The sequence below is a fragment of the Chrysemys picta genome, chromosome 10, assembly GCF_011386835.1.
Source record: "Chrysemys picta bellii isolate R12L10 chromosome 10, ASM1138683v2, whole genome shotgun sequence".
In the NCBI taxonomy this organism is placed as follows: Eukaryota; Metazoa; Chordata; order Testudines; family Emydidae; genus Chrysemys; species Chrysemys picta.
This window is the reverse complement of record NC_088800.1, coordinates 55,941,186-55,965,726: the sequence shown is the minus strand read 5'-3', so window position 1 is coordinate 55,965,726 and position 24,541 is coordinate 55,941,186. Positions and strand designations below refer to the sequence as shown.

The 24,541-nt window shown below is 53.3% G+C and overlaps 1 protein-coding gene across 4 annotated transcripts in view; it reads left to right on the top strand.

Moving 5' to 3' along the window:
• Positions 1 to 21,409, top strand: part of AXIN1 (axin 1) — a 179,310-nt gene extending 157,901 nt beyond the window's left edge. For all 4 annotated transcript variants that reach the window (XM_065559851.1, XM_065559849.1, XM_065559850.1 and 1 more), the window contains 3 exons: positions 909 to 1,154; positions 12,829 to 12,996; positions 18,875 to 21,409. In XM_065559851.1, the coding sequence (XP_065415923.1) occupies positions 909 to 1,154; positions 12,829 to 12,996; positions 18,875 to 19,001 (541 nt within the window). In that variant the 3' untranslated portion in view covers positions 19,002 to 21,409. The remainder of the gene's footprint in view (positions 1 to 908; positions 1,155 to 12,828; positions 12,997 to 18,874) is intronic.
• The last annotated feature ends 3,132 nt before the right edge of the window (positions 21,410 to 24,541 follow it).

Here is a 24,541-nt window from a genome sequence, read left to right as displayed (position 1 = left end):
CTGCTTGTACGCTGCTGCCAGCATTCCACCCCATTCTGGTGTGGCAGCTCACCCTGCGAGGTCTCAGTCTAGACGTAGGCTTTACTTCAGAATGTCCCGGCATCTGAGCTGCTCCACGGTGGTCCAGGCCCTACGCCTGAGTCTGTGCGTCTAGGTCTGATGCAGCAGTTGGCAATGCAGTTCTGTGCTGGACTAAATTCTGAAGCTGCCTCCATCTTATGGGGATGCTGCTCGGGAGTCACCTGAATTGGAGCACCCATAGGGGCACTACTCGGAGAGGTTACTCACCCTGTGCAGTGACTGTAGTTCTTCGAGATGTGCCCCCTGTGTGTGCTCCACTGCCCACCCTCCTTCCCCTCTGCTTCGGAGTTTCCTTCGGAGGCTCAGCAGTGGAGAAGAGCTGAGGGCAGTTCGACTACGCAGCGAGGGGCACGAGGATATCTGCAGCGTGTGCATGGGCCAAATGGACGCTGCTAATGACAATCTCCAGTCGAGAGCTTGCGGGGCACCCATAGGGACACATCTCGAACACCTTACTGCACAGGGGGAGTGACCGCTCTTTAACTAACTCCTGTTAGTTTTATTTATGCATATTGGACGTCTCCTATGACTCATAAAATAGGTCCCAACCATGTGTGACCCCAGGGCTCATTTTGTAGTAAGCCGGTTGCTCTCCCCAGTGGCCTTGCAAAATTCCATCTCAGACGGTTCCTCAGTACCCCCTAAATCCTCCCTAGGATGGATGAGAATACCATACATTCTCTAGACCCTTCTACCTGGGTGACAGTGCAGAGAGTGGCTTGGGGTGGCTGGGCAATCGTTGTCTAGTCAATGAAGCACTGAGCGGCTCTGTGTGTGTCAGGGGACATGGCTGCATGGGTCAAATGTTGTTGTGTTTGTGTGTGAAGCTCCTCAGGTGCCAAGAAGCAGCTGGCCCATGATATGCCCAGACCTCTCTCCATCGAGCGCCCTGTCGCTGTGCACCCCTGGGTCAGTGCCCAGCTCAGGAACATCGTCCAACCTTCTCACCCGTTCATTCAAGATCCTACCATGCCGCCCAACCCAGCCCCCAACCCTCTGACGCAGCTGGAAGAAGCACGCAGGCGACTGGAGGAAGAGGAGAAGAGGGCTGGCAAACTGCCCCCCAAACAGAGGTGAGATGATTTAGTCTGATCGGAGGGAGAGGGGAGGGGAGGCTGTTCTGAAGCAGAACCTAGAGGCGAGGAGGGAAGGACACGGTGACCCACTCAGCTGGTCCTGCTGCAGTTATCAGGATCTACCAGACAAAGGCGAGTGACGGGTGGTTAGCAAAGAGCATGTTTTGGAAGCCGTAGGATGCTGCATGCTCTGTAATGCTTCATCCATTCAACAGCAGGGAGCATCCCAGGGGCCTGGGAGCAAAAGCCAAAAACTGCCTTGAGAATGGGGAGCAGGGCCTTTAGATGGCGGGGCCGGAAGGGATCCCCTTGCTGTAGGCACGAGGCAAAGTCCTGTTTCAGTTCCTGGAAAGGAACTGTGTCAAGCAGTGCTCTAGGAACTGCTCGAATGGGGGCTCTATGGGGTTGCCCTCTCTCACTGCCCCAGCAGTGTGCTTGTGGTTTCTGGTGGGGAAGAGCTCACTTGTTTTCATCAGGTCTGTGCTGTTTAGATGATTTAAATGGGGATGTGATTTTTAATGGCCTTTATTTTCTGTGGTGCAGCGAATTTCCTGAAGTTGACAACTGTAAAATGATCACTTTTTGCTGGTGTCCTTAAAAGTTGAAGTGGCAGATGGTTCTCGTGGCAGGAACAGAGAAGGGAGAGGCAGAAACACTCGGTTCTACAGTAGAACCTCAGAGTTACGAACACCTTGGGAATGGAGGTTGTTCGTAACTCTGAACAAAACGTTATGGTTCTTTCAAAAGTTTACAACTGAACATTGACTTAATGCAGCTTTGAAACTTTACTATGCAGAAGAAAAATGCTGCTTTTAACCATCTGAATTTAAGTGAAACCAGCTCAGGTTCCTTACCTGGTCAAATCTTTTTTTTAAACTTTCCCTTTATGTTTTTAGTTATTTATGTTTAACACAGTACTATACTGTATTCTATTTGCCCCCTCGCCCCTTTTTTTGGTCTCTGCTGCTGTCTGATTGCATACTTCTGGTTCCAAATCAGGTATGTAGTTGACTGGTATCTCTGAGGTTCTACCATAGTTCTGTTCTGGCACTGATACACTGTGCAGCCATGTTCAAGTCACTTCACCGCTCTGTGACTCAGTTTCCTCATCTATCAAGCAGTCCCTAACGTACCTGGCAGGAGAGGTGTGGGATTAATCTGTGTTTACATAAACATGTTGAACTCCTCAGATGAAAGGCATTTGAGAAGCACAAGATAATTAACATTAGCCATGACATTCTTTTTTAAATGGCTATTGCAAACAGCCACTCATGCAGTGTTCCAGAGACACGAAACTTCAGTGTCTGCCTACTTAGAAACATAGACATAATTTTTCAAAGGCACCCTTTAATTGCCTGGTTTTAATTATTTTCTCATGCAACTGCCCTATGGCAGACTCAGAGCAATGTTTACATGAAGTTTAGATTGGTAAGTGTGTAATTAAAGGGCACTCCCAAGTAGGCTAAGCCCCAGATATCCAGCCTGCATATAAACTGGTGAGATCAAATAGGAATTGTCCTGTTGGCTCCGAAGAGCATTTCAAAGAACCACCCACCCTCCCAGAAATGTATAGACACAGACACATGGCCTATATACAGAGGCCCATGCTACCTGCAGAATTAAAATAATATAGCAAGTATAGTAAACAACGTTCTCTGTAGGACCTACATGGTGGCGTGTGCTGTTTGTTATTGTGGTACTTAGCGTCAAGCCAAGGACAAGAGAACAAGCTGCATAATCAGCTGCATTCTCAGGGCTGTGCTGCTGCTCACACACACAACAAGCAACCTCCCCAAATGGGTGGGCATATTGCCCCGCCGTTGAGAACACAGGAATGAAACAAACCCGTCTGTTGCATGGAATGTGCCGACAAGGATGGTTTCATTTCTGCTTTCTGAGAGAACCTTGCAAACTGGAGAGAATAATACAGCTGTTATAAAAGGCAAAGGTGCCTGTATCCTTTGTGGGTAGCATGTTTAGTGACCCACGAGAACACATGCAGGAGTCCTCTGGGGAGCTAAGAGTTCCTATCAGTAGAAATGTCCCTGCTGAATTGTATTGCCTGGAGAAACCCTGATGCTCACATGGAAACATGTTTGGGCCAGTGTCTCCTTAGAGTCCATGCTCTTGTAGGACTAGCAATCCAGGAGACTTGAAAATAAGATCTCTGGGTAATGGGGTGTCCCAGTGAGATACAAAGGCTGAGATTCAGGCATATGGAGAAAGACCCCAGAAACCAAGTTAGTAGAGGATACCTGTTGACGAGAGACACCTAGCTCTAACAGGAGACTGTTTCCATGCAGCATTGTTGCACCCCTTCAGGGATGCTGGCCAGCTTCATAGCATAGAATCATACACATGTAGGACTGGACCTTGAGAGATCATCTAGTCCAGTCCCCTGCACTCAAGCAGGACTACATAATAACTAGATCATTCCTGGCAGGTGTTTGTCTAACCTGTTTTTAAAAACCTCTAATGACAGAAACAATTGTGTATTAACTATATTGATTACCTAAGAATTCCCAACTAACACTCTAAGGTTTGGTAGGGTCTTGTCCCAAGATCAGGCCCAGTATTATTAGAATCACTTGGGAACCCTGGCATCCACGGTTGCAACATTTGCACTTAGCAAAAACGTTTTGAATTTGCAATAGTTTTATTAACACAGATAGCAAAGTTACAAACACTCCAACCCAACAAGATAGAGAGAATATAGAATGAGTGTCTGAGCAACCATATACTCACTCCATCCCTTGCAGAACAACCTGAAGTGTTAATCATTATTTTCCACGTCACCATCACCAGTGGTCCTTGTCTTGGCCTGTCCCAGGCATGCAGGCTGTGATACCGCTTTGATAATATGTTATACTGACTCCACTAAGTCTAATGCATATTTGGTAGTGTTTCAGCCCCTCTTTCTCATTTGAACTTCCACACCCCACTAATATTGGGGTGCCCTTCTCCCATAGATTACTAGGCCTTTTACCTCAGGCTTATTAGCACATATGGCAATTAATTACCATGGTATTCTCGTGGTTGGACATCTGATGTCTGCAAAATCTCCAGAATGCTCGAACCAGCTTTAACTGGTACATTGCAGTATCTATTTTCTAAATATCAGGAGTTTTATCGCACTTCTTATATCCTGGGGTGTTGGGCCATGGCCATCTTGTGATAACCAGTAAAGTGACCCCAGATCATGTTCGCTGCTTACGTCAAATCGTTCTTTGGCCCTGAGGCCTTGTTTGGCTATGCTAAATATCTTACAGGCCTGAGGCTTGTAGGCTTTTGTATTACTGCCTTAATCCATGTTTATATCACACCTGCCTGTACCTATAGGCTACGCCCTTTAAAATGCCATTCACTTCAGCAGGGAGCCGCTACAATGGAACCAAAAGCCCAGCGAAACAGCAGGGTTTGGTAGAGGCTGGTCCTTTGCTTAGGAAAGCGGAGAGAGCTTCCCTACAGAGACCCTGCCTCGGGGGGCTCCAGGGTCCTCCTTTCAGACGGAGGAGGAGAGCACGAGGCACCAGCTGGCCATGACCGTTCTAAGAGAGCTAAGCTCTTTGACCCCTTCTAGGAAGGGTTAATTTCCCTGTCAAATTGACCGTGTTGCTCACAAGTTTACCTTCTCCGTAAGCTGTCCCCTCCTTCCGAAGGGACCCTCCAGAAGCCCCACAATCTCTTATGCTGTCTCCTAAAAAAAACCTGGCTGTTCTAGACAAAGGTGAGCAGTGTCAGTCAGCAGCACTCCAGCCACTACCATGTTCTGGCTCTGGATGCAAAGTGTGTGTCTGTACCCAACTGTAACAACAGCCAAACCTTCACCAGACAGGCCCTGCTCTCCCTGTGCGGGGCCCTGCTGCGGGAGGCGCAGGCTTCCTTGGGAACTGTTCTGGAGCTGTTAGGGGTTGGGTGCACAACGCCTCCCCCCAGTTATTAAAGGCCCCAGCCCAAGGGACACTCTTCTCTTTCTGCCTGTACTGGCGTCTCTGAACCATTTCCCTCACGTCAGGTGCACAGCCAGTTTCTTTAGCTAGGTCCCACTGAGATGTAGGAAGCCCTTAGGCAGGTGGTGGTGTCTATTAGCTGTTCAGACTGACAGCTTCTGCAAGTGGCACACTAGTTTATGCCCAGCCCAAGCTCCCCATCCAGCAGACGTTCTAACGTGCATATGATGTGTAATGAATGCGGCCATGGCAGGGACAGACACTCAGACCTCAGGCTAGTCCATTTGTTCTGCCTCTGCCCAGGAGTAACACAGCCCTTATAAAGCTACTCGGACACCACGTCCAGCTCAGGGTACCACCAGCCTTTCACTTGCAGCTCCAGCATGATGCAACTACACCTGTCATCGTAATAGCCTGTTAGATAGTCACAAGGGATAATAATGAAGTGCAACTGCAATGAGTCATCTTAGTGCAGCATTAAGGCATCCTCTTTGCTCTCCAGTAGCATTTCACGTTCAGAACAGAAGTAACACTCGATTACTTTGGAGCTGTATACGTGGAGTGTAACTCAGCGTCACATTTCCAAAGCTGACAGTACTGAAAAACCACTAGCTCAGTGGGGCTGGGAGCCCTATAGATGCATCCGTGTGGGAGGAGGACGGGGCGTTGTGATGGAGTATTTATACGTTGTCCTTTTGAACAGTCCAGCCAGCAGGACAATCAGTAATGGCACACTGGATAAAGGTGGGCTCAGGAGCCTTCCTTGGAATGGCAAAGGGCTGGTGCAACAGGCAGCGATGTGGTCGTGTCTCGTTCGTGAGAAGGCGGCTTGTTTATTATAGGGGTCAGAGATTACTTACAAACAGCCCCCCCAGAGCTAAAGTTTCAGGAGGAAAGCGTATGTTGGGTACATTGATCACCCCAAATAAAATGTTCTGCTCCAAAAAGCAGCGGCTCTGAGACTTTTGATCTTGTTCCACAATCAGTAGAGTTCCTCGCATGCTAGACGTTCTGATCATGGCTCCTGGGGTGTTTGCGAAGAAGCACTCTGTGCTGCGGTCTTTCTGGTTTGTTGCCTGCTCTTTGTGGTGCTGGAGCAGGTGTGTCACGAGGAGCTGCTTCTCTATCAGGGTTCCTGGGCCAGAGGTGAGAGCGCCTTTTGTCCCAGTCGTTTTGGTCAAGCCATCTTTTCTTTTTGTAAGCTGTTACATTTTGGATTGCTGTTCAATCAGGACACCAATCTGTTTTTGCACTTTTTAAGGCTATTTTTAAGGTATTTAAGGCTTATTTGCAGCTAAAATCAATTCATGTTGAGGCAGAGAGATTCTGCATAGGTGGACCAAACCCTGTCTTGTTAAAGGGTACAGAGAGGAGGGTGTACACAGCTGACTCCAGCAATTCAAACAGTGTTCCCAGCATTCCAACAGGAATGCATTTTTCTCTTGGAAACCAGGTCAGAGAGCGGGGGAGACCCATTGCACAGCAGGTCTCTTGCTGTGTGTAGCAGAGGTAGATCTCATGTGGAGTGTAGGAGCGTTCTTGTGAGGAGGGGGAATATACGTACAGAATGATTGGCTATTCCGGCAGTCTCTTTAAATGCCTGTCTGTGACTGAGGGCTGGGCGAGTGCTTTGGCAACGTGTGCTGGGATGCCCTGATGCGAAGAGCTGATGTGAGTTCCTGACCTTCGCACCACCAAGGAGTTGGGAAAATGGTCCTTGTCCGTTCCCTGGAATGCCCCATTGAGTGAGCTGCTGCAGCCCCTTGTGCCGGTGCCATACTGTGCTGTAATCTTTGGCAGCGGTGGAGGGTAGCCACACATTTCTAGTTTGAGATTGTTCTTTAGATCCAGTGTGGTCGCACTTCTATCAGCCAGCTAGTACTCCAGTGCTGAATGCAATACCCGCTGTCTCTGACCTGTGTCTCACCAAGTCTGAGTATGTGTCACTGCTCTTCGTGTGCGCTCTGTAAACTGTCATCTGTCTGTCCCAATGCCGGCAGCCCACACTGCTTTGATTTATGGCAAAAGTGGGGGGCATCTAAAAATGTGAGGGGGGGAGGTTCCCAGCCCCATAAAAAGTACCAGAGTTAGCGTTGCTAGGCATTAGCAACCTGTGCCTGTGCTTTGGAAAGGAACAGGTGCTCTCCTAGCCATGCCTAGAACCCAAGCCCGTTTTCCATGGTGGTGTCATTTCTCCCTCCCTTCCATTTTGAGAGGCCCTTGAAGTAAGGGAGGCACCAAAGACATGTGCTCCGGCAGGCTCAGCATAACTATCGGATCCTGCTGCTTCTCCAAGTGGGAACGTGCTTTACAGGCGACTCAGGTGGGCCAGTGCTCATTCCCTCCCCTGCACTCCCCCCAGCAGAACTGCAGCAGCCCCTTTCTCAGCCCTAGGAAGAAGGGACATTGGATCTCTTGAGTTTCCCCGCTCTTAGCATGTTCAGTTAACAGCTGTTTGTGAGAGAGCCGTGGCCACCTGCACCAAGCTACTGCCATCTCTCCCTTACTCACGCTGCCCTGGTGGAGCAGGGCCCCGGAGGGGCTGGCAAGGCTGCCGGCGTTTGTCTGTGTTCCTTGGCATTCTCGTTCCCAGAACAGACTGAGCGCTCTTCATCTCACAGGATGAACAAGGGCTTCTTTACCCATCAGTATTGTGAGCAACATGGATTAAGCCTGTGGATGCCATGTGTAACTTGCATATTCTGTACCACACAAATGCACAGCCTAGGCCTCTGAGGCACACATTTCAGCCATCCCTGGGGCTAGGAGAGTTGGGAGACACCTGGGGAGTGGAGTGGGAGGTTTTCCACACCTCCTCGATTAACTTTTGGCTCAGAATTCCCCTGACTTTATGAACTGTTTTTTACTTTCATTGGAATGCATGTGTTTTCCAAGGATGGTTCGATTTTTTGAATGCTCTCCTAGCTACCGGGCAGCCTATGCTTTGTGATGCGGCTTGGAGAGGCTCTGCAGCTGTGCTGGCAGTGGGGGGCCCTGGGAGCTTAGAAACCCTGCACTCTTTTTCACAGACTCTTCTGAGCAGAACATGCACCAACAACAGTTGAGTTGCACGTTACATGGCACGGCTTTGAAAGGAGGCAAAAAGATTTTCTCCTGCCCAGGTTTTCCGTGTCGATATTTACATAGGCATGTAATAAAAAAGACACTCTGCATGTGAGCCAATATTTAAAGGTTATTTCCAAAATAGCAAAACTGGGGTTAGCTCATGTGCTTGGCAAATTCTGTTTTTATAGTGAGTTCCAGTTATATAAATATAAAACCATCCTTTAATCCAGTCCAGTGTTTTGTAATTTTCAAAGCTGTCAAACTTGTATGGATTTCAGAGCTAAAGCCACCTCTGGCTAAGCTCACACGTGCGAAGTGATGAATTTGTCTAAACTTTATGAATGAGAAGAGCACAGATGAAAGGCGTTATAGAAGTGCAAAGTGCTATTATTGCTTGGTGTATCCACCTTTGAAAATAGCGTTCTTTTTGAGATGTGATGTGACAGCCATAACCATAGCGCCAGCTAACTCAGTACCCTGGCTTGTGCATAGCGAATGCACCAACACTTTAAGAGGTTCCGAAAATAATAAGATTTAAAATGTGCCCCCCATACTGGGAGCATGCCCACCTGCTTCCACCCCCAGCAGTCTGGCACATGGACTTTTGGGGGGATTGTTAACAAAATGCTACCTAGGATTTGTGTCACAGCTCCAAGGGGACTTACCCTGATTGTGTAGCCTCCAAACCTCCAGAAGTGCATTCACACACACAGCTGCTCTGCAGATTCAGGGGAGTATGTGCTCCTCCCCATAGGTGCCAACTTCTCCTGGCACCAGTGGGTCCTCGCACCGCCCTGCTCCGACTACACCATTCCAACCCCTTCCCCAAAGTTTCTGCCCCCTCCCTGCCCCTATTGGACTCCTTCCCCAAATCCCCGCCTCAGCCCAGCCTCTTCCCATGAGCACGCTGCGTTCACACTCCTCCCCCCTCCCTCCCACAGCTTGTTACACCGCAAAACTGCTGTTTCACGGCAGCAAGCGCTGGGAGGAGAAGCAGAGATGGCGCACTCAGGGGAGGAGGCGGAGGTGAGCTGGGGTGGGGCGGGGAGCTTGGCTGCCAGTGGGTGCAGAGCACCCAGCAATTTTTCCTCATGGGTGCTCCAGCCACGGAGCACCCACGGAGTCGGCGCCTATGCTCCTCCCCCCCACCCCCCGAAACCTTTTACCCATTCCCAGATTGTCAATTCAAAACCACCTGCTAAATTAGCTGCTGACAGCAAGGGGGCGCTCCTCTATAATAGTAGCCTGAGTTATCTCTTTGATTTGCTTCTTTTGAGGATGTTAAAACCTCCGGAAAGTTGACTTGGCAATAAGAAAATGAGTCCTGCCCTTAATAAGTCAGGCTGCCTTATGCATTCCTGTATGTAGGAGTAAGAGAAATGATCTGGTTTGCGTAGACTAGTGAAACACCATCCTGATCTGGTGCAGACAGGCTGGCCATGGCTGTGTGTTTACATTGTAATTGTGGATGCAGGGCTGCCCAGGGAGCGTTCCCCGCTGGCTTACATGGCTAGCTCCGGGACCCAGGAACGAGGGATTCTGCAGATTGTTCAGAAGTCATTGCTGTCTCTCATATGGAAAGGAAATTTCTCTTCCTGGTTTTTATTGCGCTGGAGGGGGAATGCACAGCAGATTACAAACTAGATTCCCTCTTAGCAGACGCTGAATACCCTGCGGTGCTGATGCTCCGCGTGGCCAGTCCGTGGTTTGTAGGAGGGTGTAGAAACATACTGCCTGCACTCTGCAGACACAGATTGCCTCTGGAGGCGGCGCAGTCAGCAGGAATCACACGCCTGTCTGTTTGTACAGGTGTCCCGTGCTAGCAGCGCTCCCGCCGACTCCTGCAAAGGGACACTGAGCTCCTGCCCTGAGAGCCGAGGAGGGCTTGTTAGCACAGCCCCTTCCCTCTCATGCTTGTGGGCCCATGAGCCCTCTTCCTCAAACGGAGTGATGCTGCAGGAAGAGGAGGGGAGCGATTGAAATGTGCCACAGCTGAACTAGAACCTGCATCCTCTCTCCCTAGCAGCAGCCCATTCAGGTCTGTCTGTCAGCCTGACCCTCTGTACCCTGTATCGGGAATGAGCAAGCTGTGCTAGCAACCCCATACTGCCCTGATGGGCTAAGCATGCTGGCACAGGTGAGCTCAAGCTCATCTTTAGAGAGGATGCTCCTCAATACTTCACTGGTGACTAGCCCCTGTCATCCAGAGGTCAACAGGGCTTTACAAACATGAATCCATATTAAACCTCAGCACCCCCTCCTGGCAGGCAAGCGTTATCTCCCACTGTCTGGAGAGCCAGGGGCTGAGACATGGAGAGCTCCAGTGGGTTACCAAAGTCACATTGCACGGTGAGTCACTGACAGCGCCAGGGATCAGCACCCCACGCTCCTGGATCCTAGCCCCACTCATCATTAGACCCTGTTCCCTCCATTACTAGGGGTAGGGTTCTGCAGCATGGGCCCCTCTCCGTTTGTATACAGACAATAGACAGTCACACCAGCCAATGGCAGAGAGGGCCTCAGTCCCCCAGCGCTGACCCCTGACTTCAGGGACTGCCACAAGGCTGTTCCAGGAATAGGCTCGGCCACAGATCTCCGACTGGCCACAGATCTCCGACCGGCCCCTGGCTGTGTGCAGAGCGGCAGGGGTGTTCATGCCAGCACTCGGCCTTGGGGCCATCTCTGCTAAATTGTCACATCTGGGTGCCAGTGTGGGGACCACTGAAGGGGCCAGTGTAACCCCGAAGAATATGTCCTCCCCGGTAGCTGGTTCTGGCGAACCTCATGAAACAGCTCCATGGGCCCAGCAAGAGGCCCCGTTGCTGGGAGAGCTGGGGCACATGCTCTCTTAGATAAAGCCAGCTGTTTGTTACTGCATCCTCTCAGGCAGCCAGTGTCAAACTTCTCCACAGCCCACCCCCAGGCCCTTGGAGACCCCCCCCCCCCAAGCTCTGGGAGGGACAGGATCAGCTGATGGGGTGTCCTGAAGGAGGACTCCAATTTAAAAAACCCAAATGCCATCCTCCCCACAAGACAGAACGGCTCTGAGTGAGGGCGTTCCCTCCAGGACCTGCTCCGTGCTGTCAGGTTTGTATAATTTTTGGTGGTGCCCTGAACGGGCCCAAGTTCCCCCCCCAACACACACCTGCCTTGTAAGCCGATATATATTTTTTAAAATAATGTAAAAATGTGAGGGCTCTGGGGTGGGACTGGGGATGAGGGGTTTGCGGAGTGGGAGGGGCTCGGGCACAGGGTTGGGGTGCGGGGTGGGGCCGGGGATGAGGGGTTCACGGTGCAGGAGGGGGCTCAGGGCTGTGGCAGAGGGTTGGAATGCGGGGAGGTGGGGGCTCTGGCTGGGGGTGCGGCCTCTGGGGTGGGGCCAGAGATCAGTTTGGGGTGTGGGAGGGGCTCAGGGCTGGGGTGTGGGGACTCTGGCTGGGGGTGCGGGCTCTGGGGTGAGGCGGGGCCGGGGATGAGGAGTTTGGGGTGCAGGCAGGCCAGAGAGGACGCCCCCCGCCAGCCCTCTCCCCACCGGCAGCAGCGAGCTCCAGGGGAGAGACCCCCCTTTTCCCCTCGGCAGCACACTCACCTCACACCACTGTCACTGCACGTGCTCCTAGGGCCCCTCTCAGGTCCAGGAAGTCCCCTCACCTACCCTGTGGTGGGTGTGGGGGGGGGAGCTGTCATCACGTGGGCACCTCCTCCCCTGCTGCTGCCCCTCACTGAGGGTGGGGGATGGGGTTGCCCCTTGCCTAGAGTGGGGCAGGAGCAGTGACTGCAGGCGAGGGGGCCCCCTGTGCTGGTGGAGGGTCCTGCCAGAAAAGGGAAGGGTCCATCCGTCAAAGGCGGAAGGCCGGGGTCAAGGTCAGCCTGGGTCAGCCTGCCCTGACACCAGTGGTTGGGGGCGCTAGGACCCTGCAGCGGCAGTTGATGCCAGGAGCCGGCAGAGCGCAGCGCAGAGCTGCAGGTAGGGGTCTGCTGCCCGCTGCCCAAGCAGGGAGGGACGCTCGGGGGACGCGCACGGGGGCAGCAGGTGGGGCCGTGGGAGAGACCCGGCCCCGAACCTTGGTGGAGCCAAGCCCCCCCGGACCCTCAATATTGCTGAAGCACAGGCACCACAGGCCCATATAACTTTCCGCCCCGGGCATCGGTTCGTCCCTGGCTGACTGTCATGGGCCGAGCTGCTGAGTTTCTGCTTCCTCCAGACAGTCCAGGAGGCAGAGGTGGGGCCCAAGATGTGCCTTTTGGCCCTGGATGACACTGGAAATGAAGAAATCAGTCCAGAGGGGGAGAGGCATTCCCCCAGCAGGCCAGCGGTCAGCAGAGTCCCCCTGCAGCCTTCCTCAGTTCCTTGCCACATGTGATGGCTCAGTGGAGCCAGGAGACTCATAATAGGACGTGTCTCCCATTTCACTGGGGAGCTGGGAACCAATTCCCTGACCATGGGACTCCAGGAGCCCACCAGTCCCGTGTCAGTTGGTCCCCAGGAGCCTGCAGTGAGCATTAACTAGGGCTTATTGACGTCTACCATTAATCCACATCTCACGTTCCCCAATAGCAGCCCGAGTCCTCGGAAACTCCGGCAGCCTCTGCCAGAACGAGCCAACAGGCTCGGCATCATTACTTAGGGGGAATGTTCTTGTTTTTCATGGCAGGTTGAAGCCTCAGAAGAGACCAGGCAATGGCGCTTCCCAGCCATGCGAGAATATCGTGGTTGCATACTACTTCTGTGGAGAGCCCATCCCTTATCGCACCTTGGTCAAGGGGCGCGTGGTCACACTGGGACAGTTTAAGGAGCTGCTCACCAAGAAAGGGAACTACAGGTAAGGTGGAGGAGAGACCTATGGAAAAGTCCATTCAGTTCAGCCTGCTCCTAGATCTCTGCTTTCCACGGATGGCCATGTTCACCTTTTGGCTCTTCCTCCCCTTTGCCCCTAAGGCGGGTGTCGGGGCCTCCCTCTGAGCCGGCACTAGCTCCTTACTGTGTACATTCCCCCGTACCATGGATGTCATGGTATCTTGTCTCGCAGTGATTCTCCAGAGACAGAGCCATGCAAGGTAGACGAGGCAAGGGACTGCCCGGGGGGGGGAGGTGTTCCTGAGTCAGCTGGGGACGCTGTCTCAGTGCAATGCCAGGATGCTAAACCCAAAGCAGCAGGTGTCAATGGGAGTGGGAATCATGGGGGTGCGCAGGAGACTAAGGGGACAAGGCCCCTCCTATCCCAGAGTAACACCACCACCGCCCTGGCCTTAACCACATGGCGGGGTTCTCTGGTATGTGTTCCCAGTATTTCGAGAAGGGCCCTTCTTCGAGTGATTGCTCATGTCCATTCCACAATAGGTGTGCGTGCTCACCACGTGCACCGGTGCCAGAAGTTTTTCCCCTAGCACCCCCTGGAGTGGCGCCTCCATGGCGCGGTATAAGGGGTGCTGCACATTCCCCCCACCCTCAGTTCCTTCTTGCCACCAGTGAAGGTGCTTCGGAACTGCTCTGCTCCAGCTTTGCTGTGGCTCATCCCAAAAACTGCTTGTTCGTTCAGTGTGTGGTACCTGCAGTTAGTTAGTTTAGTTTAGCTAGAGCGCCCGGGCCGGGGCATGCCCCGTGCCCTGGGTTTTAAGTCATGTGACACTTGTAGGCAACCTATGCCAGTGAGTGATCCACATGCAGACTGTTTACACTGTTTGGTGGAAACCATCTCAGCGATCACTGCAAGATTTGCAAGTCATTTAAGCCTCGGACCAAGAGATAAAGGGACATTAGGCTCTGGGTTATTTTGATGGAGTCGGCGCTGACCCTGGCTCCGGCGCGCCGCTCCGAGTCGGCGCGCAGCGATCCTTCAGCACCATCAACTAGTCGGCACTGCAGAGGAGATGGAGGAGCCCTCTGGCTCCCTGTTTAATGGACTGTCCTCGAGCTTCCAGTTATGGGTCGTGAACCACCAGGCTCTCCTGGGCCAGTATGAGTTCAATCAGTGGGGCTCCCTGCCCAAGTTCGAGGACTCCCTCCAGGAGCGCGACAGAAAGGAGTTCAAAGCGCTGGTGGAGGAGGATACAGCAGCTGCCCGGGCAACCTTGCAGGCAGCTTCGGATGCAGCAGACATGGCCGCACGGTCCATGGCCTCCGTGATGTCCATGAGAATGGCGTCATGGCTCCTGCTCTCTGGGCTGTCCAGCGAGGCGCAGACCTCCCTGCAGGACCTCCCGTTTGACGGCAAAGCTGTTTGCGGAACAAACCGATACAAAGCTGCATGGCCTGAAAGACTCCTGCACGACGCTCCAGACTCTGGGTCTCCAGCTAAACCGAAGTTCAAGCCGCAGCAGACTCCCGCCCAGGCCACCCATTCAAAATACAAGACCACTTATAAAAAGTCGTGGGACTATAAGAGGCGCCTGCAGAGGCAGTCTCGGCCTGCCCCCCAGCATGGGTCCTCCCAGGGCAAGCAGGCGGGGAAAAGGCGGTTTTGACCGGATGCCCTGGGGCACCCTGCCAGTTCTCATCAGAAATGTATGTTGGTGGCAGCGACCTACCTCAGGCACCAGGTGGTCCAGATCTTCCCCTATCTGGATGACTGGTTGGTCAAGGGCAGCTCCCAGTCGCAGGTGTGGGATCACGTGGCGCTCCTTCTGTCCATGTGCACCACTTTGGGCCTGTTGGTAAACAACACCAAGTCCACGTTAGTCCCGGTACAACGTATAGGGTTTATCAGGGCAGTCCTGGACAGGTTTGAGACCCTGAAGGGGCTCATTGACACAGTCGCAAGGTTTCCAGTGACAATAGCCAGAGCATGCCTCCAGCTCTTGGGTCACATGTCGGCGTGCACGTATGTGGTCCATCATGCCAGACTCAGAATGACGCCTCTCCAGCTCAGGTTGGCCTCAGAGTTCTCCCAGGCCAGGAACAGGATGGACAAAGTCCTCATGGTGCCCAAGCCAGTGATCACCTCCCTATGGTGGTGGTCCTTCCCGAGAAACATGCCCCAAGGGGTCCCGTTCAGGGGCAGGGCCCCGTTGCTGGAACTTGTGTCCAATGCATCGGACCTGGGATGGGGGGCACATGTGGGGAACGTTCAGACCCAAGGTCTGTGGTCTGCTCAGGATCTGACCCTCCACATAAGCATCAAGGAGCTCAGGGCAGTACGGCTGGCGTGCATGACCTTCCGCTCACACCTGGAGGGCCGAGTGGTCAGGGTTCTCACGGACAACACGACCTCGATGTTTTACATCAACAGGCAAGGCGGGGCCCGATTCTCTGCCCTCTGCCACGAAGCCCTCAGGCTGTGGGTCTTTTGTATAGCCCACGACATCTGCCTACAGGCCTTCCATCTATCGGGCGCCCAGAACTTGCAGGCAGATCGCTTGAGCAGGAACTTCTCCTCTCAGCACGAGTGGTCTCTCGACCCAGAGGTGGTGCACAGACTTTTCCAAGTGTGAGGAACTCCCCAGGTGGACCTGTTCACGACTCGGCAGAACCGTCACTGTCCCCGGTTCTGCTCTGGGAGGGGTGCTTATCTCCGATGCCTTCCTCCTGTCCTGGTCAGGCCAGTTCCTCTGTGCCTTTCCCCCGTTACCGCTGATGGCAAGGTCCTGGAAAAGATAAAGACGGACAAGGCCAGGGTCCTTCTGATTGCCCCGGCATGGCCCAGACAGCATTGGTACGGGACCCTCATGGGCCTGGCGGTCGCCCCACGGTGGCAGTTGCTGTCCTGTCCGGACCAGCTCTCCCAGGACCAGGGCTGCCTCCTCCACCCCAGCCTAGCAGCACTCCACCTCACAGCGTGGCTGCTCAATGGTTAGGCTGGGAGGAAAGGACATGCTCAGAAGGGGTTCCGCGCGTCCTCTTAGAAAGCAGGTGCCCCTCCACACGCCGAGCCTACTTGGCAAAATGGTCTCGGTTTTCCAGATGGGCGGACGAACGGGGCATTTCCCCAGTGGCCACCCCGATCCAGCTGATTCTGGACTACTTCCTTCACCTTAGAGCCCAGGTCTGGCGCCCTCATCAGTCAAGGTGCACCTGGCAGCCATACCGGCTTTCCACCCGCCAGTGCAGGGCCACACGGTATTCTCCCATGCTATGACTGGCCGATTCCTTAAGGGGTTGGATTGTCTCTTCCTGTATGTTAGGCCCCCAGTCCCACAGTGGGACCTAAACCTGGTGTTGGCCCGTCTCATGGGGCCCCCATTTGAGCTGCTAGCTACATGCTCCTGGTCACACCTCTCGTGGAAGGTGGCCTTCCTGGTTGCGATCACGTTGGCTAGGCGGGTCTCGGAACTCAAGGCCCTGACCTTCAAGCCCCCGTACACGGTGTTTCATAAAGATAAGGTCCAGCTCTGCCCACACCCTTCGTTCCTCCCGAAGGTGGTCTCCGCCTATCACGTAGGTCAGGACATTTTTCTGCCGGTCCTCTGCCCCAAGCCACATGCGTCCCAGTGAGGAGCGCCGCCGCCACATGCTGCATGTGAGACGGGCTCTGGCTTTTTACTTGGAGCGGACTAAGCCGTTCAGGAAGTCTTTGCAGCTGTTCATTGCCTCAGCCAAGCACATGAAAGGTCGGCCGATCTCCGCTCAGCGATGCTCCAACTGGATCACCTCGTGCATCTGTACCTGTTACAACTCGGCAGATATCCCCCCGCTGTCGATTGTGAGGGCACGCTCGACTAGGGTGCAGGCCTCATCGGCTGCCTTTTTGGCCCATGTCCCCATTCAGGACATTTGTAGGGCTGAAACATGGTCTTCAGTTCATACGTTCACCTCGCATTATGCAATCGTCTCCCAGACCAGGGAGGACGCCGGGTTCGGCCTGGCCGTCTTCTGTCCCGAGAGTTTGTGAACTCCTTCCCACCTCCAGCAGATATGCTTGGAATCACCTATTGTGGAATACACATGAGCAATCACTCAAAGAAGAAAAGACAGTTACCGTTTCTGTAACTGCTGTTCTTTGAGATGTGTTGCTCATATCCATTTCACATCCTGCCCTCCTTCCCCTCTGTCGGAGTTGTCTGGCAAGAAGGAACTGAGGGTGGGGGGAGCGCGCAGTGCCCCTTATACCACGCCATGGAGATGCCATTCCAAGGGTCCCCTACGGGTACTGCTAGGGGGAAAACTTCTGGCACCGGTGCACGTGGCGAGCACGCACACCTATTGTGGAATAGACATGAGCAACACATCTCGAAGAACACCAGTTACGGAAAAGGTAACTGTCTTTTCTCTGAGCCTATGCTGAACCCCATGTTCCAACAAAGCAGGGCCTGCAGGGGGCAGGGAGGAGCTGGCAAATCTTTCCCAATTTTAAAAAGAACAGCTTTCTCAACCCTTAAGCAAGGAGGGAGGCGGCACCACGGGCAGAGAGCCTGGGGTTCAGAGAAATGAGCAGGCTCAGTCCCTGAGAAGCATACAGCTAGTCCAGCGCAGGGTCGTTGGAGAGGAGAGTGAGTGCCTCAGCAGTGTAGGCTAAGCCAGGGCAGGGGCAGAAGGCTCGTTGAGTCCTAGGAATACGGCATCCCTGGCAGAGATGTGCTAGCGGGATCCAGAGAGATCTGACGCCATCCGTGTTACCTGTGAGCAGGCAATGGTGTGAGTGCTTTGCCCATTTGTCTCTCCCGGCAGAGACAGATTAATGAGCCAATGCAGGTGATGTGGTCAGAGGTGCTCTCCCTGGGGCTCCGTTCTGTGGCACTTCCTCCTGCAGTGCTGCAGCTGTCATTAGCCGTGAAGACGAGTGAGAACACCCAGTGGCTAAGGAGGTTTCTTGTGTGTATATTCTTTAAGAGGCAGGTAGAATGGCCTGCCAGGAGCTAATTTAAAGAAGGGTGGATCAGGCAGGAATTCAGCCTTGGCCCTGAACGTGTGTACACTGTGTGTTATTGAAGTGGCAAGTTATGGGTATTTTAGGGATTTGGTTCCAAGCTACGCTTGTGCCATGCTGCAATCCAGACAGGACAGTTCAGCAGCTGAACTATTTGCAGCCAAACGATCAGGGCAGACAAGGCAGTTTGGCCTGAGCGTGTTTTTTCAAGAGCAGGATCTGGCTTTGAAGAGTGTTACAACAGCAATTGCTGCAAGCAAAAACCTGGTTGTGTACCAAGCCAGCAGCCCCCAAACTCTGCATAGAGGCCAGTTGCATTCTAGGACTTGTAGCCTCTCCGAGCCATAGCTCTAGCCTCAAATGGAGAGCAACTTTGGTCCATACTGTGGGACTATTTGGGGGGTGGGCTGCAGGACCCAGCTGGTCAGCCTCTGGTGCGAGGAGTGCTGCGAGTATAGTTGGGGTAAGGGCCACTCCCGCTGTATTTGTACTCGGATTGGCAATGCCTGCCTTGGTGAGCCTGCCATCACCTGCAAAGCTTATCAGCAGGAACACTTGAGTCCAGTCCCCTGCTATCGCAGGCACCTGGTATCTCTTCTGCCATGCTGCTTCTGAAGGGGAGAGTTTGGTGGGAGGGCAGGAGAGGGGTTTTAGTTCTGGCCCTGGAGCCAATTTGGTTGTTATGGATATTTATTCCTGTGTATCACATCCACCCCCCAGGCATTATCACATAGGAATCAGGGGTACGGCATGCTTGGGTTTGAGTCAATGTGGGGCTTCCAAAGCCTATTAGGGCCCATGGCTGGGGCTGGTGCAGCCCTTGGTGGGTGGGACCCTGCAGGGTTCTGGGCTGTTGCCAGCTGGGCGATTCGTTCACGTGGCCCCCTCTGCTCTGCAGGTATTACTTTAAAAAAGTGAGCCATGAGTTTGACTGCGGAGTCGTGTTTGAGGAGGTGCGCGAGGATGAGGCCACCCTGCCCATCTTTGAGGAGAAGATCATTGGAAAGGTCGAGAAGATTGACTAACGGGAGAGGCCTGGGAAAGATTTTGGAAATCTCAACAGTCTAGAGCAGATCCAGAGTCGATGCTCTGGGAGGCACAGATCCCTCGGTACTGGGCTGACCCAGACTGAGGGAGGCACCTCGATCCCTCCCGAGGACTTCCAGGAGCTACGCGTTGCCAGTGGGAGGAGTTCCACCACACAGACTTGCCAGTGGGATCCCCGCCGGGCTCCCTCTCCAGACAGAATATTACGTGTATTGTAGTATTGTACAGTTGCATTAGAAAGTGTAATATGACCTTGTTTACTAAAGCTGCATATTTTTGATATATTGTAATAAAAGGAAAATCTTTCCAATGTCACAGTGCTCTTATGTAAATGTAAGACGTACAGGTACTTCGGAGCTCACCCAGCGTGTACAGCCATCTGTCCAGCTCGGCATGGAGCCTTGCCTTCATCTGACCCTCCCCGTGTCCTGACAGTGGATGGCTTTTAGTTGATGCTACTGTGTGTGTTGAGGTGGAGAACTCCCTCGGGGAAGTCCACACAAGCTGCTATCTCAGATGCTGATATGGAAGCCCACACTTTGGCGGGCTCACGCTGACAGTACAAAGGCCACCGTAGTGCAGGGTTGAAAATCTGGGTTTATGACATTTTAACCAAGCCACTTTTAATCTGTTAACCTTGCCCATGTTTTAAGCCACCAGATCTCCTAGGTGCTTTTTCTCCAAGCATTCTTGTGACTGAGTAAGCATTGGAGGAGAGGGTTTGTATTTAGGAGCTTTTAACACAGTGGTCTTTTGTTAGAGCACCTACTGCGGCTGGTTGTCACTGGAGTCCATAAGTGTCTGGTTCCTGCAACTCAGGTGCATCCGAGTGAGTGTTAGCTACAGTCCGGCCAGGAGGGGGCACCCGGAGCATGGTGCACCAGGATTAGGGTTGGGATCAGCAGGTACCATTTTGATGAGAGCTTTCTTTGTGAAGTGCCGTCTCCTGCTCTTTTCTCCGCATATCAGAGGTGATAGTTGGAGAAGTCTGGTGATGCCTGCTCCCAGCCATAAGCCTTTCCCGAGCGCATGCTTTGCCGGAGGGCTCTCATCGTATGTAATTGGCAATCAAAGAGAGCCCTCCATTCAAGCCTCTTACTTCTTAAGACTTAGAATGTAACATCCCGCGAGGGGGGTTGCTAGGCTGCAGAAGGTAATAATTTGTCGTGCTGTGGCATGGCATGTCAGCCCTGCCAATGCTGAGACCTGACGTGGTCACGGGAGTCTTAACCAGAGCAAATATAGTGTAGAGGGAAAACCACTTGGAAACTTGCAGTTTCTGTTCCACGCGGCCAGGAAAGGAGAAAAATCTCACCATGGGCTCTAAAGGTCGATCTCTTCTGGTAGCACCGCTGCCAATATCTGAATCCTCTGAGAAAGGGTGCTCTGAGAGACTGTGGTAAATAGAGCTGTTTCTACCTGTTTCCCCCTCGATGGGCACATCTAGGACCATTTATCATCAGTAGAGCTAACCAGGAGTCTCCCGGGAGGATATATCCCCTAAGGAGAACAGTCACCCTGGCTGCAGAGACGACAGGATCCTCAGGAAAGGTTCCCAAAGGGCCAGTGTTTATTCAGAAGCAAGAATGCTGGGGGCTCAGACTCCAAAGCGATTGTTGTTTAAATATGCTCCCCACTGAGCACCATTCTGCAGGCCTCTCTTCACCAACCCGCTGAGCTCTCTTAATACGTCACACTGCGGATCATCCCTGCTCCTGAGTCCAATGTAAATATTTGTCAATTAAATCACCCGGTGACCCAGACCCCCTTCAGATACCAGGCCATGCCCCGCCTGCAGATCAGTGGGTCCATTTCTGCCCCACAGTAAGGGTGTGAAGGCTTTCACATCAGCACTGACTCTGGCCACAGTTGTTCTTCTGTTGTGTGTTCTCAGCTCTACTCTTTCTGTTGGCTGCAGCGTTGCTAGGCGCAGGCGTGGTGATGACAGTCAGAGGTGATATAGTGGGATAGGCCTGCGTGATTGTGTATCCGCACAGGTAGGTTTGCCTCTCAGTATATTGTATATGTCACAGAGTGCCTTTTGAACACGGTTCTGTAACTTGCCTATCACTATGTGAAGTCCAGCAAATGAGAAATTGTTTTCATCCAGGGAACTGCATTACAAACATTTTTCTTCTTCTTTTTTTAAGTTCGGATTGTATTCTGTGTCTGGTGAGATTGTTAATGTACCCGACAGCCACAGGTTTTCCATTTGCCCTTGTTTCTGAAGGGTTCCACTGTAAATATGTACATTTTCTAACCGCAGCGTCAGCCGCCAGCGGCATGCCTACAAACGGCGTCTCCTGAGCGTTTTCATGTGCTGACTTGTACAATTATCTTTTAAAAGGTACTTGGATAATAATGAAATAAAAAACCCAACATCCAATTGGCTGCTGTTTTCCTTCCTTCTCTGGAGAGCCGAGGTATGCGAGGCTCAGCAAGATCTGCCCCAAGGGACGCAAGCTGAAGTAGGTAGCTGGGATGGTGGCCATGCTGGAAAGAGTCAATGAAGGTAGCAGCAAATGGACAGGGCTCAGAGAGGGCGTATGCCTCAGGAATGTGTGTGAAGTGCAAGCTATCTAATCCAGGAGGGCCTCATTTTGCAAGCTGCTTTTTTACCCCTCCTTGGTATGCAGCCATCTCTGCTGGAGTTCAGCCACAGAGAACAGCCCTTCACAGGCGCCGGGTCCAGGTGCATAGAATACCTTAGTCAGTTCAAATGGCGGAGGGAGTTTAAAGCAGGCAGAATTGGAATTCGGCCAAGACCCCAGGGTTGGCAGGCCTGCCATTTATGCAGAGTTTGAGGGACTATTTTTAGGAAAAGAAAATGAGCACAAAGTGTCACTGCAAATGGATTACAAAGCAAGTGCCAGTTGCTACGCTACCTGGGTTCCTATCGCCCTGATCTCCTTGTGCTCAGCAGTGCGCTCCATTCCCAGGAAGACCCCTTCCTGACCTGCGAAGTTTATACTCCCCCACCCCCGGGGTGACAGGGTGGGTGCAGTCAGAGCACCGTCTCCGGGGGGTGAGGGAGGGCTGCTGGGGATTGCAGGTCACAGCGAGGAGGGAGCATTGTTGCTCCTGGGGCTGTGAAGAGAGCGTGAGTTTTAACAAGGGGGTTGAAAGGAGAGGCTGAGCCCTGCTGGGGTGGCGCGGTTGTTTGGGGTGCGGGGGAGAAGTGAGGCTGGTGGTGGGAGCAGGGCAAAGGGAAGGAATGGTAGGAAAGGACACCAGAGATGCAAGCCAGGCCGCACGTTGAAAGCAAAGACCAACTCAAAGCTGGGCCGGAGGGTGAGAGGAGGCAATGACTTGTCCAAGCTACGGGTAAGAGGCTTTTCACCGCTGTGGGCTGGAGGGAGGCGAGATGGGATCTGGGGCTGCAGTGGTCAAGGAGGGGAGAAGTATAGAGCCATTAGGACAGAGAGGGAGGGTGGATGCATAGCAGGATTAAACCTGTTATAGCAAACATGGTGCATGCAGGCAGCTCCCTAGGACCCCTTGTCCTGGGCTGCTGGGGAGATGGTCCATGCTAAGTGGAAAAAGCAGCAAATGGCAGGTACGAAGAAACCTTTACAACTGAGTGTGACTGTTGCAGAGATGACTGCCTGAGTCTGAAGAGAGCCTGGAACAATCGCTTGGCGAGGTGTGACCAGCTCCACTCACCTCACTGCAATAGTAACTCGATTGCCTAGTGATGATTTAAACATTAACTGTTTCATTCCTTAACTAAGGAAGGGCCGTGGGGGAGAGGGGGCTACACAGGTCTGCATAACTCACTGAGAGCAGCATCTCAGATGATGCCACCACTTATCTCCTCCCCCCCATCAAGGAGCTGAGCCTACAGCCACAATGAAGCCCCACCAAGGAGAGCCCAGTGGCGCTTAGAGACCAAGTGCTCATAGCAGGGGCAGCTGCACAATCTGCGGTGAGTGGTGGCCTGGGTGGGTGGAGTTTATTTTGTGGGTGGCACCTGGAAGAGAACAGACTCTTGGCCCCTCCCCCATCTGCCCCTGGGTGAGAGTAGCCATGGCTAAGCGGCCAAGCCAGCTGCAGCCCCCGGTGCTTATCCCCAGAGGCTCCTTTGCAGCAAACACCTGGGAGTGGCCTTGTTTATGAGATCTAGCCCACAGAAAGCCAAGGACTCCTGGCCCAAAGCCCTTGCTTGGGCTGGCGACTCAACCAAAGCAAGGGATCCACACTGCAGTGTGTGCTGCCCAGGACCTGCCTGGGCGTGTGGGGAGCAGCTCCTCCTGCCGTCCTGACTCAGGATCTTGACTCGCCAGGGCTAGAAGAGGAACGGGCTGGGGCCTTGCCCCTCCCCAATCCCTAGGCTGATGTTACTCTGTTACGGGAGCTGGGGAGATACATCCAGGCAGGCTGAGCCCCAGCGGCTCTGGGACACCCTCGCCCCAGTCCAGGGTCCCCCTGGTGGAATGTGCCTGCGTGGAATTCACCAGGCAGGAGCCTTGCGAGCACTTTTCTCCACTGGGAGCTGGAGATGCAGCTTCTCTGCAGAGGTGTCAGCAGGGCTCAGGCTGTTTCTGGATTGAGGCTGGGGTGACAAGACATTTCGGTCCTGAGATGCTGCACTCTGCCAGGCTTCCTGTGGGTAGGGGGACCAGCGCGTTTCCAGAGGGCTAGAGCTGCAAAGGGAGTTAGGCGCAGCATTGCAGCCCCTCCCCCCAGGGATCCTGTCCCCTAGGAGATTCACAGCGTGAGCTGGATGTCCAGGCTCCCTGTACTGTGCTCGGGGGAGGGAGGGGGGAGAGAGGAGAGGGGTCTAAGAATGGGAGTCACAGAAACCAGCAGGTGGCACAAGGAGCTGCCAAAGCTAGCCAGCAGGAAATGCTGAGGAGAGGGACCCCGGAGAGAGAGTCAGGTGCCTCTCCACTTGGCTTCTCAGCCATGACCCTTCCTCAAGCTGGATGCCTGAGCCAGCTCAGCTGGTTTTCATGAAAAAGCAGAGGTAGACCCCACCACCCCTTCTGCCCAGTGGTTAGAGCACTTGACTAGGGTGCAGGAGACCTGGGTTTGAATTCCTGCTCTGCCTGTTTCAGAGCAAGGACTTGATGCCCGATCTCCCACATCACAGCTGACCCCTGGACTACTGGCCACTCGGTGGTGGATAGCTGTACACACATCCAGGTGCTTGCTGGGGGTGAGATGGGCAGGGGAACACTTAGTTTGGGAATCCTGCCAGGGCTCAGGTGTGAGCAAGGGCACCGGGCAGCTTGTTAGCCGAGGTCACTAGGTCTTCAGCAGCTGGATCTGACTCAGCAGCTGGCGTGGAGTGAGCACCTCTAAACAGAGGAGCCATGGCCCAAAGTTGGGTTGTCCAGCCAGCCCATGTAATTTAATGCCCATGTAATGCCATGATTAGACTTAGTCAGGGCACATGCTTAGCTAGAGCCCTCCTGAACCATCAAAATCCTCACACGTCCTTAGCCAGTGACCAGTGCAGCCCTGCCTAGCATGAGAGCTGGCTAGATCACAAGCTGAGGCCATGGCCCTCCATCCC